Source organism: Dermochelys coriacea, chromosome 18 (genome assembly GCF_009764565.3).
Source record: "Dermochelys coriacea isolate rDerCor1 chromosome 18, rDerCor1.pri.v4, whole genome shotgun sequence".
NCBI lineage: Eukaryota > Metazoa > Chordata > Testudines > Dermochelyidae > Dermochelys > Dermochelys coriacea.
In genome coordinates this window covers 16,991,903-17,003,946 of record NC_050085.1, presented here as the reverse complement: position 1 = coordinate 17,003,946, position 12,044 = coordinate 16,991,903, and the positions used below count along the sequence as shown (strand labels likewise).

Genomic DNA, 12,044 nt, shown 5'->3' with positions numbered 1-12,044 from the left:
ACAGATGGCTCATTAGTTTGGCAATAGCTTATAAAAACTGACACACAGCAAGGCACCTAAGCTCTGCACTACTCTAATGAGACATGAGGGTAAGAAGGAAGCAGCCCTGGTCAAATCCATCCATGTCAAGATAAGGGTAAAGTATAGAGAGGACAGTGTTGTTAAGGCATGGGACTGAGACTCAGGACACCGGGGTTGTATTCCTAGCTCTGCCACTAGGTCACTTTTCATCTTGGGAAAACCACTCCTCCCCCCCCACTGGGCCTCAGTTTTCCCACCTGTGAAATGGGGATAATAGCTGATGCAGAGAAGGCTCCATTTGTTAGATTTGTGGAGATGCCGACTGGTTTTGTAAAAAATGAAACATGAAATGCCAATTTCACACACCCCGACAGCCATTCTATTTTACAACTCTGCCAGCACGACCCAACTTTGCTTTGCCTTTCTACACGGCACTGAAATCAGAGAGCTAAATTCAGAGCATGTCTGAGTGGCACCAGATTAGGCTGGCAGGCTGGCAGTTTGTTGAGCTTGAAGGTTTGCTGCAGATAAGTCCAATGATACAAGTCTGATCTGCTACACCAAGAGGCTTAAAATATGGAAATGTAATTCAGCTCTGGGGATTCCCCGGGGGTTTGGCCTGGAGACTTATCAAAACAGCGTGATAACAGAGGAAGTCTGTGCTGTATCCCATCCTCCACCCCAACCTCTTCCATTTAACCCTTGTTCTGCCACCAATTCCTTTTGTATTTTGAGCTTAAGGCTCTTGGCAGAGCTAATCCCAGTGCAGGCAAGCAAGATTCCCCACCACCACACGCTGCTCTGAGGGCCAAGCTCTTAGCCGCAGGCCTCCTGAGATTAGACTCCTGAGCCTCCTGGGAGCAGAGACAGGCATCGAAGCTGCTTTGCACAGAGGCGGCACAAACACATTTCCATTACAAGGTACATTAAAGACACTACGTTAAAGCTTCAGGGATGAAATAGTTAGTGGATGGAGTCCCAAGTGGCAGCTATTTAGGGTGAGGGGAACAGGGAAGGTCCCTGCCTTCTTAGATTATTGAATGCACCAATGCATCCCAGGGGAATATCCACTGGTTGGCCCAGTAGGTCATGTGCATGCTGCAGAACAGAAAGGGACTATCTGAATCTCAGCCCGCTCCCGCCTCCAGTTAGCAACAGGTAACGCCATCTGCTGGCCCACCTGAAATGAGTGCAGGGATCTCAGCTCAGACCCCAGCAGAAAGGCGTCCACACCAAAGAAACCACCATTGCTATTTACACCCTACTTGCCCGTCACAGCACAGAGGCCAGGACTGAATGGATCACTCAGACTAAATTGCCCCCCATGCCTGGGCGATGGTGCCCCCTCCATGCTAGAGCTAGGCACGTTAATAGCTGGGGGGAAGTGCATATGGGAGGCTAGCCTGGGCTGCTGGGTGTGTACCTATTCTGCAAATAGAGAATGTTACTTGACAAGGGCATTACATCAGGCCCTATAAAATTAGAGTGGAAGGAGTTGTACATTTAGGCTGAGACTATCAAAGCCCGCGGAGGACACAATCCAATTAATAGTAAAGGGAACTGGGCATCCAAAACCATTAGGACAGCTTTGAAAAATCTCTGCCTGCAGTATTAGCTCCTAGGGCCTGCAGCATGGCAGTCCCAAAAGCTAGTCAGCCTCTATAAAAAGAGCTCAGCAAGTTACTAGGAACCTGCCCCGTTCTGCAGCCACCTTTGCTCATGTTTCCAGACCGGTAGAACAAAGAGTGACGAATGATTGACAGACTGCCTGCGACTAGCAAAAAGTAGGGAAGCTGGCGCTGGGCTCTGATTACCGAATCAGCAATCAGCCTCTGCCCTGCTGGGGGGACCTATTTGTGCATCCTGTACCACCCACTGGCATCATCAATTCTTGCAATCAAAGCTGGTGTCATGGGATACAGCAAGCTAATGAATGGAAGAGGTGGAATTTTCAGAGCAGATATGGGTAGGATGCGGGGGAGGGGAGAAACAGGCAGTTTGGCGCACAGTGTGCAGAACTGAGTTTTCTAATTTTAAATTACATTTGAATTTGATGTCAGATTTTTTAATTTGTCAAATTATCTTTGCACTGGAATAATTCTCATCTCACCCAGATTGTGCGCATTTGGCATTTGCCTACACAGCTTCCGCTGTAAATTGGCACACAAGTGTAGATGTATGTAAACAGGTGATGGAGTAGTTTGAAGGGCTAATTTTACGCCGAAAGCCTTTGCAGGAGGACTAAGCTTCCAATAGCTGACATGCCCTGGCCCCTCTATTTGAGGCCTAAAGATCAAGTTTTCCCGAGTTCAGACCGAATGTGAAATTCAGCCCTGGAGCAATTACAACTGAAGTCAGCCATGTGACACCAGGGACAAGTTTGGCCCAGAGAGATAGCTGGCATGCTGAAAAGCAGCTTTTCCACTGCACTTGTGGCCTTGCAGGACAACGGTTCCCGAGGTCTGGTTGGGGGTGCCCCACAACATTCCCCCCTCCTAGCGTGTTTGTTTTGCAAGTAGGAACTGTAAAAGGGAAGCCTCCAGGCCTTCAGAGCAAGCACCTACAAGGACTATAGCAAGAGGTGGAATGCTGGGAAGTAATTACTTCAGTCTCCAGCTCCTCCTCACTGAGGGGAAGGGGAGATGGGGGAAAGACGTGAAACAGCCGCACTCCTCTACTCAAATTCCACTGCCTCTCACACCTTTTGCCCCAAACGGAGTGAAATCAATGATAGGGGGCAGGGGGGAAGAGGGGGAGGGGAGTACGCATGATTCTGGCACCATTGACAGTAATGAGTGTGTTGCCACTGACTTCAGTGGGGCCAGGATTTTACCCTTTATAGAGTTCAACAGGTAGTGTGAGATACTCTCTCTCATGCCCCTCAATGGAGCTAAGGTGACGGATGAAAACTACCCCTTGCTTGGATACGACGTAGTCCCCCTGCCACATGCACACGGTGTCTTGTTCCCTACCCAGCTACTTTCACACTGTGCAGGTCAATTGTCCTTATGTTCTTAGTACCATCCAACAGGAAAAGTGAGTCAGTGCAGCACGGTCTATGAACTAAGGCCAGGACTCCTGGCTCTGTTACTGGGGCCCAGCCACTTCCCCTCTCTCTGCCCCATCTGTAAAACGGAGAAAGGGATACTGATGCAGCTCTTGGGGGAACAATGGGGGAGTTCACATCTGAGAGCCAAGTATCATAGGACTCAGAGATGGAAAAAGGCCCATTCAGTCACATCCAGCCCTTCTCCCCTTGATCAAGGCTGCGTCATTCCCTACAAACACATTCCCAAGTGCTTAGTACAGTCTAGTTTTTAAAGGACTCCACCATTTCCCGCTGGAGACTGCCGCCCACCCTAACCGACTGTCCATGACCCTTCCAACGCCACAAGGCACTTCCCTGGAGCAGCGCTGTTCCCTGTCTCTCTCTCACCTTGGAAAAGAGGGATGGTCCCTCCCCACCTTCCTGTTCCTCTGCCATGATTGACATCAGTTGTTGCCGTTCTAAGACAATGTGCATGGCTGTGTCTCCATCCTCATCCTCGGCGTTGACATCGCTGCCTTCGCGTACCAGCAGCTGCACCAAGTCCATGTGCCCCTGGGTGACTGCCAGGTGCAGGGGAGTCTGGTTCCGGCTGTTCCTGAGGTTGACATCACAGCGACCCTTAAAGGGAGAAAAACATCACAGCGACCCTTAAAGGGAGATCCTACTTTTCATCCTTGCCCCAAGGTCCAGAAAGCCTCGACAGTCAGGTGATGCAGAGGTTATTGCAAGGGAACAAGTGCATGGGACTTTCCTCCTGGCTGGTAATGATCTGGAGGTGACGGCCAATAAATTACTTGATACCTGCAAACTGAAGGCCTGGAACAAGTCCAGACAGGCACGGACCAGCTCCTAAACTCCACAAAGCAAGAGTGATTCCCTGTTGTGCCTTTTGCTTCGCTTTCCCTCAAGGACTCAGACCGCTGAGGGAATAATAGGAAAATCTCTCTACTGCCAGGAGACAGGATGCAGCAAACACGCAGCTAGCCTCTCCTGAAAGGATACCCTATTAGAAGGCTCAACAGTCATTTTGCCAGCACTGGGTCTGCAGAGGACAGTACTGGTGAGGAGTCAGAATGCACTTTAAATTGAAACTGGGTTAGCAGTGGGGACTACACCAGACATAATAAAATCACCTTAATACTTCGCATTACACTGTGCCCCCTAGGGATCTCTGTGGCAACAAATATTGATTCATAAAGCTACTGCATCCCTGTGAGGCAGGGTACCCACCATTGCAGAGGTGGGGGAACAGAAGCCAAGCACAACAAATCAGAATCAAACAAAACCCAGGAGTCCTGAACCCCAGCCACCACTTTCTCCAAAGCTGGAACTAGATCCCAGGGTTAAAACCCTGGCCCCACCAAAGTCAATGGCAAAACTCCAATTTACTTCCCGACTTCTGGTCCCCTACTTTCACCACTAGAGAATACTGTCCTGAGGGGCAGGAATAGCACTTTGGAATCAGGGCTCCTAGCCCCCTTTGATCCAAGCTACGATACTTCACTCCTAGCCAGAACCTGCAGCAGTTGCCCTAGTGATTCCTAGTCCCTCTGCTCTACGCTCTGGACACCCCCCCCCTTCCTTTTAGACTCACACCCAGAGAACTGATGATGACCCGAAACATGAACTTGCCACTTCTCATGCAAGTTATTTACCTCTCTGATTAAAATTTCTGCTACTTCCATGTGGTTATTGAGGGCAGCAAGATGCAGGGCGGTGAAGCCATCTTCCTTTTTAGCATCAACCAACTGCCGGGCTCTTGCCAGAATCTTCTTTATGGCTCTAGGAGGTTAACGAGATTAAAGGAGAGCCCAGAGAGTTACTTGTCAACAGGAGACTGATGCAAAAGAGACAGGCTTGCCTCCTCTGTTGAGCAGTGATTAATGTTCCTAATGTTATAACGGGCAGTGTCACGAGCAAGGACAGTGATCTAGAAAGCTCCATCCATCTTACAGATCGAATTAGGAAAGTCAAACAAAAGCCCTCTGTTTTCTTTTAATAAAGCGGGAAAATTCACAATGGCAATGTTAGTAATGAGCTGAATGCATCCCCAGACCGGTCTGATGGAGGACGCACACAGGACGGATCTGACCCAGTGTTTTCAGTCATCATCTGCAATGTCCCACCCCTAACAGCTGAATGCTCCAGGCACAGGATTGGGGCAGACAGTCAAAGGAGGTCGGTGATTGGAAGCCATGGGAGAAGTGGGGGAGGTCTGAGACATGGAAAGAAGGAGGCTGTTACAAGTGAAGGCACAATGAGAGGAGGGGGGCAAAGGAAGCATCGGGGGCTGCTTGATAATTTTCCAATCAAGACTCCCCCCCCCCCCCCCAAAACCCAACAAAAAATGGAAAACTGGTTGTGTGTTCTATATTTATTTTCGGTGTCAGCAATTGTACACATTTTCCCCTGGTTCTTTTGCCTCCTCAAAGAAATGGATATCTGGCTATCTCCAAAAGCAACTGATCTTTGAGTGCTAGTCATGTGACTTGAGGCTTCAAAAAAATTATTCTCCTCTTCTTTAACCAACATGGCAGGGTTCACTGGACTCTCAGTCTTTTGAGAAGTCAGGAAATGTGTTGCCTTGTCTACACTAGAGAAGGTTTGCTAGGATAACTCCTCTAGTGGAGATGAGGGTTATATCAGTTCCTCCAATGAAATAAGCTACACCAGCAAAAGGAATCTTTTTTTTTGCATCTATACTAGAGCTTTTTCCTGGTATAAAAATGTTGTAAAGAATCCCACCCCTCACACTGACACTAACACCAGCAAAAGTTTCTAGTGTACACATGGCCTTAGTTTTTATAGATGCACAGAACCATGATTTTTAATGGATCTATGGTGGCAGCTTTACCTAGGCAATCACAACTAGACACACAAGACTTCTCCAATTGCTTTAAAATACAGGTCTCAGACACGTAGCCGGGAAGTTTGTGAGGGGTGCAGCCTGTCTGCAGGTATTTGTCAGGAAACTGAGCTATTTGTACTTTCACAGATCTCATAATCCTTGAAAAGGCTTCAGACCTCTGCCAGAAATCGCGTCTGTATGTGGGTCGCTTTCCAGGACTCAAACAGAGGCTGCTCACAAGGCAGCAGAGAAAAAATGAACAAACAAATGAAGCGTTTTGCTGCCTTTTCTCCTGAAAGGAGATTAGGTTTTAGGAATGTTCATTGCTCTCTGGGAGCGGAGGGACGGGACTATTTTCAGCTAATGCTTAGGAAATCGCCTTTTGGAACATTAAGCACCTATTTCTGGTTCCATCTCAAAAGATGACTCTGCTGTGCTTCGCAAGGCTAAATGCATGGGCATATTGTAGAAGAGAAGGTGGGAGAGGAGCAGAAAGGTGACTGCTTAAGACACTCTCTGTGCTTGCACTGCTGATAATCACCGATCCTTGGTGTAATGATTGTGGTGATCTCAGCTTCATCCTCCCTGACTGAGGAGCCATTTCTGCAGAGAATTAACACACTGATACAGGACCATGGGGGTTAGAGATAGGGAAAGGATCTGAGAGGCCCAGAGTCCACCTCCTTTTGCAAGGGAAGGATCTCTCCCCTAACAGGACAATATCAGATACTACAAACTGGTTATGGAGAAGCACCTAGTTCACCCCCCAAGGAGAGAGGGATTTCCTCTGGAAATTGGCAGAGGGGGTCTGGATGAGGGGTGGCACAAGCAACGGCAGCCAGGGAGCCAAGTTCTGCTGGGAGGGGCATTTCTGCTCTGTACATTTCCATGTCCTCAGCCTCAGCCCTTTCCTCAAAAGGCTTTTCATCCCCTTTCCCCAGCCTCATAGAGAGTCTGCTGGTCTCCCAATGCCCCTTTCACCAACCGCGGTCGCTGTGTCCGATTCATCACAGAAGAGCAGGGAATTTATAGCTCAGACCCAGGCTCCGCTCCCTGTCAGGATTACACAGCATCTCCTCAGCCCGTCCCAGGGGGCCTCCCATGTCCTGTGGGTTTCCCAGCGACGCACACCGCACCCTGATCAACAGGGTCACATGCTAAAAGCTCCCCCCTTTCACTTACAGCTTGTTGCCCTTCAGAGCAGCATGGTGCAACAGGTTGAAGCCTTGGCGGTTCTGGACTGTGAAATCTAGGTTCGGTACCTCAGTGAGGATCTCGATGATGTTTTTCAAATCGGCGGTGATGGCATAGTGCAGGGGGGTGTCATCAAATGAATCCTACAAGGAGCCATAGCAAAGCACAGGTGACATCAGAGAGAGTCCCCTCCAACAAACCATCCCTGAGGGGCTGGCTGAGACAAGGATACAGGGCCTCTGGTTTGAATCAAGTGCAGGCCAAACAACCATGAGTCACCACCACACAATGGTGGTTCGATGGTCTACATGAAATGAATTTTTTGGGCCTCAGCTCCTAGTAGACGACCATCCCCATTACCAAAAGAGCCACCCCCACCACTGGCCAGCCTTGAGGCTGGCAATCTTGATGATAGAAGCCAAGGTCTGAATGGGCCTGCTGGAGAGTAGGGGTCTCTCCTTTCACTCCTAGGAGGAGTCCTTATGAGTCGAGGCTGAGGCACACGGACAGGGGAGATGGGCATGCTTGTGTAGCCAGAACCTAGATCATGGGGGACAGACAGAGGCCATCGGTTTCCTGGACTGCCAATCCCCTAATTTCACACCCCCAAGAAGAAAAACTACTTCACTGGTCTCTAAAGGCTAGTTACAGACCAGTCCGGTAGCCCTAGAAACGGGACGGGCCCAGTGACTTCATTGCTGCTCTCTCAAGTTCTTTTATACCAGATTGAAAAATAAAATTTCACCAGCCCCTGATATCAGGAACAGGAAGAGGCATCGTTGGAGCCTTCAGATATAACGCAGTTAACGGGTCACCCTGTGCTGGAATAGCAGAAGGTGCTATTGGACCAGGTTAAAGGCAGTGGTGCAAGTAGGGTGGTCCGGTCCGGTGCGCCGTACCAGTAAGATATTTATAGCCGGTACGCCACACCGGAAAGACACAGGAGGAGCAGAACGTGGGGCTGTCCCCCTCCAGCATGGCTGTACCACCCCCAGCCCTTCCATGCAGCTGCGTCTAGCGTCTCCTGTCTGGGGTTTGTAGGCAGCCCTGCCAGAGGACAGGGCTGGGGGCAGTACTGGTACAGCTGTGCCGGAACAGCTGCTAGCATGGAGCTACCCGGCAGCCCCACATTCTGCTCCTTTCACTGCTGTGGTTCCCGAGAGCCCCCCATGGTTCAGGGCTCTCCCAGGAACTGCAGCAGCAAAAGGAGCAGAACCCCACACCAGCTGCTCCTCTGGCGTGGGCAAAGAGGAGTCGGTGTGTAGGGAGGGACCCAGAACTAGACTAGAAGGGTGGCTGCAAGTTCTAGGCAGAAGCCAGCACAGCACCACAGGACACTGCCAAGCTCTCAGAATCGACTTTCACCCACAACAGTTAAGCAGCAAAAATATCTTCCATGATAAGAGGCATGAAAATAACCTACTGGGAGGTTGACATCACAGTTGTGCTCACAAAGGATCCGCACGATCTCCGTGAATCCTTTGCTGACAGCGACATAGAAGGCTGTGCACTTGGCATTGTTCAGCAGGTCTGCATTGGCTCCTTGACTGACAAGCACATGGACAACCTCAGCTTGATTCCTGGTGTAAAAAAAATTGCACACCATGATCAAAAGATGAGATTCTCTGTCTGCAACTATTAGACATGCAACATCATGAGTATCTTGGTTCCTGAATCCTTTTCTTGTCTCATAAAAAAAAAAATCCTTCTAACTGGAGCACCAGGCTTTGCTCTCTGTTGGCGTAATGTAAATCTGGAGTAACCCCTGTTGACTTTGATGGAGTTTCTCTGGATTTACACCAGGGTAATAGAGAACAGAATTCAGCCTCCTGTCTGTCTAGACTGTACACAGACATGCAAAAAAGGAACTCAAAACTCAATCACCTTCTCTTCCTTTCACATAACCCCCCTTTTCTCCCAAGGTGTTCGTAACCATGGAGAATTCACCCTCCCATGGAGATTGGGGCTTCATGCAAATCACATTTGAGGGCCACATACTCAGCTAGCGTATAGTGCAGCTGCATGGTTGGAGGCCTTTTCCCTCTCTGCGGTGCTGGTTCAAATCTAGCTATGCTGATTTGCACCAGCTGAGCATCAGGCCCTTGGCACAGAGCATCACTGAGGTTACACTTGTACAAAGGGAGAAAAAGCTCCTACCCAAAAGCTGCATAATGGAGAGCTGCGTCCCCCTCTTCATCCCTCAGGTCGATGTTGGCATTCGCCTGCAGTAAGATCTTCACAACCTCCACCCGGCCCAGGTGGGCAGCAACTTGCAGTGCGGTTCTGCCCTGATTCTTTATATCAACCTGCAATAATGGAAGGATCCAGGCACATAATTGTTTAGGAAAGGTCTCAATGTGCATTCAGGCACTGTCCCTGCTCCAAGACACTGTATAATTTGATGGGAAAGAGATGATTACTTGTATTCTAAGGTTTCAGAGTAGCAGCCTTATTAGTCTGTATTCGCAAAAAGAAAAGGAGTACTTGTGACACCTTAGAGACTAATCAATTTATTTGAGCATAAGCTTTCGTGAGCTACAGCTCACTTCATCGGATGCATTTAATTGTGGGTCCTGGTGGATAATCAGTGGAACATGAGCTCTCAATGTGATGATAAAGCCAAAAGAGCAAATGTGATCCTGGGATGCATAAATGAGGGAATCCCAAGTAGAAGCAGAGAGGTTATTTCACCTCTGTAGTTGGCACTGGTGCTACTGCTACCGGAATACTGTGACCAGTTCTGGTGCCCACAATTCAAGACTGGTATCGAAAAATTGGAGAGAGTTCAGAGAAGAGCCACAAGAATGATTAAAGGATTAAAAAACAGGTCTTACAGTGACAGAGTCAAAGAGCTCAATTTATTTATCTTAAAGAGAAGATTAAGGTGTGATTGGATTACAGTCTGTAAGTATCTACATGGGTAACAAATATTTAATAACAGGCTCTTCAATCTAGCAGAGAAAGGTCTAACACACTCCAAGGGCTAGAAGTTGAATCTAGACAAATTCAGACTGAAAATTTAAGACAAATTTTTGACAGTGAGGATAATTAACCATTGGAACAATTTCCCATCTCCATCACTGACTGCTTTTAAATCGAGATGGGTGTTTTACTAAAAGTTCTTCTCCAGGAACTATTTTAGGAAGTTCCATGGCTTGTGTGATACAGGAGATCAGACTAGATAATCACAATGGTCCCTTTTAGCCTTGGAATCTATGAATCAGAGGCTTGTTGTGCCCCCAAAAGTCTGATGGCCTCCCCATTGAGAACCTTTGTTTTAGGTTTAGGAGAGAGGTAGCGTACTGAAGTTTACTGTATGCAGCAAATCTATGCCGCCAACACCACTTTAAATGGCACTGCACTGCCCTGGCTGCTGTACAAAGCTAAAATAAAAGGCATTTCCTGCCCCAACCAACATATTGACTCATTCCAGACCCCAACAGTGAAAGGGCACTTCCTGCCAAAAAGGGAGTGGTGCAAGCACAGACCTGGATGCTATGTCAGGAACTCCTGGGTGTCTAATCCCAGATCTTGTGCCAAATCCCACAGGGACCAGGGCTGATTCTTAACTTCTCTACCAAAAGCTACAGTAGCCAACAATACCTCCCTGCCTGGCAGGGGGCCGGGAGATCAGTTGATGTTCGCACTGGGCTTTGAAGGAGGCAAATGTGATACAAGCACCAAGTATTCTCAGTCACTCAGACTTGCATACCGGGCAGCCTGGAGGGCTAATCGCAGTGCTGACCTGCTGCTGTGAGATTTAAGGATCAAGGAGTTGAAGACCAAAGTAGAAGGCCAAGACAGGAGGGCAGGGACGCTAATGAAAGCTTATGCTCTAATAAATTTGTTAGTCTCTAAGGTGCCACAAGTACTCCTTTTCTTTTTGCGAATACAGACTAACACGGCTGCTACTCTGAAACCTAATGAAATCAATGAATGGCTAAAGGGAAAGAGTGAGGGATTTGGCAAAGGCTTCATGGTTTGGCAAGTAACACGGAGTTTTTCTACAGCTGATCCTGTGCAAAGCAGCAGTTTGTGCAGGGTTTCCTTCTTGGGCTTAGACAGGATGGTGATGCTGGTAATGACACACTGGATGCCAATGCATCCCCCTTACGTAAAGGGCGTAACACTGGTATCTGCCCCATTGGGAGCCCCTTGGCAGGCAATTCATCTCACCTTGCTGAGCAAGCCCTTGGATCCGCCTGCCTCTCGCTATTTATAATTGTCTAGTAGAAAGAACAAATTCCTCTCCGAGGCCAGGATGAAGTGAGACTATTCCTGACCTAATCCTGACACTTGGCACTTTCCCATTTCAGATTAGACCCAGTCACTGGTGCCTGGCTATATTCCTTTCCTCCCCGTATCTCCTTACTTTGCATGTAATGAACTGGAACAATTATCTGGCAGCAAACCATTAAGTCAGACCTTAGATCTCAGCTTCATTATAGTCCTCTCAGAATGGATCCTGGTGTTTGCTAATGTCCCATCAATCTGCTCCTGCTTGCCACATGACCATGGCCTCCAGAGGATTTATGTTCCTTTCCCAGCTGCTTCCAAGGACACCATGCGAAGGCATTCTGCCCTCTAGTTCTCTGGCTTGTGACAGATACATTTACTCACGCACAAACCTGCAGCTTTTAAGGCGGTAGCTAGGATCTTGGGCAATCTGCCAGCGTTTGAATAGGTGGCTACCGAGACCACCCAGCTCCCAAACTCTACTGGGGAGGCATCTGTATACAAATTATTTTCTTTATCAGCAATGCATTAGGATGAGGGCCACATCATCACAAGTGCCTAGTACGTGTGCACGGATAATGCAAACAGGTACATAGTAATACGGGTTAGCTTTTGTATAGCACCCTTCATCAACAGATCTCACTATCCCCATTCTACAGAGATGAGGCACTGAGAAGCTAAATGACTTGCCCAAGG

At 48.4% G+C, this 12,044-nt stretch overlaps 1 protein-coding gene across 12 annotated transcripts in view; it reads right to left on the bottom strand.

Moving 5' to 3' along the window:
- MIB2 (MIB E3 ubiquitin protein ligase 2) overlaps positions 1–12,044 on the bottom strand; it is a 101,447-nt gene that overhangs the window by 8,223 nt on the left and 81,180 nt on the right. For all 12 annotated transcript variants that reach the window (XM_038376578.2, XM_043499861.1, XM_043499857.1 and 9 more), the window contains 5 exons: positions 9,270–9,418; positions 8,536–8,692; positions 7,101–7,255; positions 4,726–4,852; positions 3,458–3,688 (listed from right to left, as the gene is read on the bottom strand). In XM_038376578.2, the coding sequence (XP_038232506.1) occupies positions 3,458–3,688; positions 4,726–4,852; positions 7,101–7,255; positions 8,536–8,692; positions 9,270–9,418 (819 nt within the window). The remainder of the gene's footprint in view (positions 1–3,457; positions 3,689–4,725; positions 4,853–7,100; positions 7,256–8,535; positions 8,693–9,269; positions 9,419–12,044) is intronic.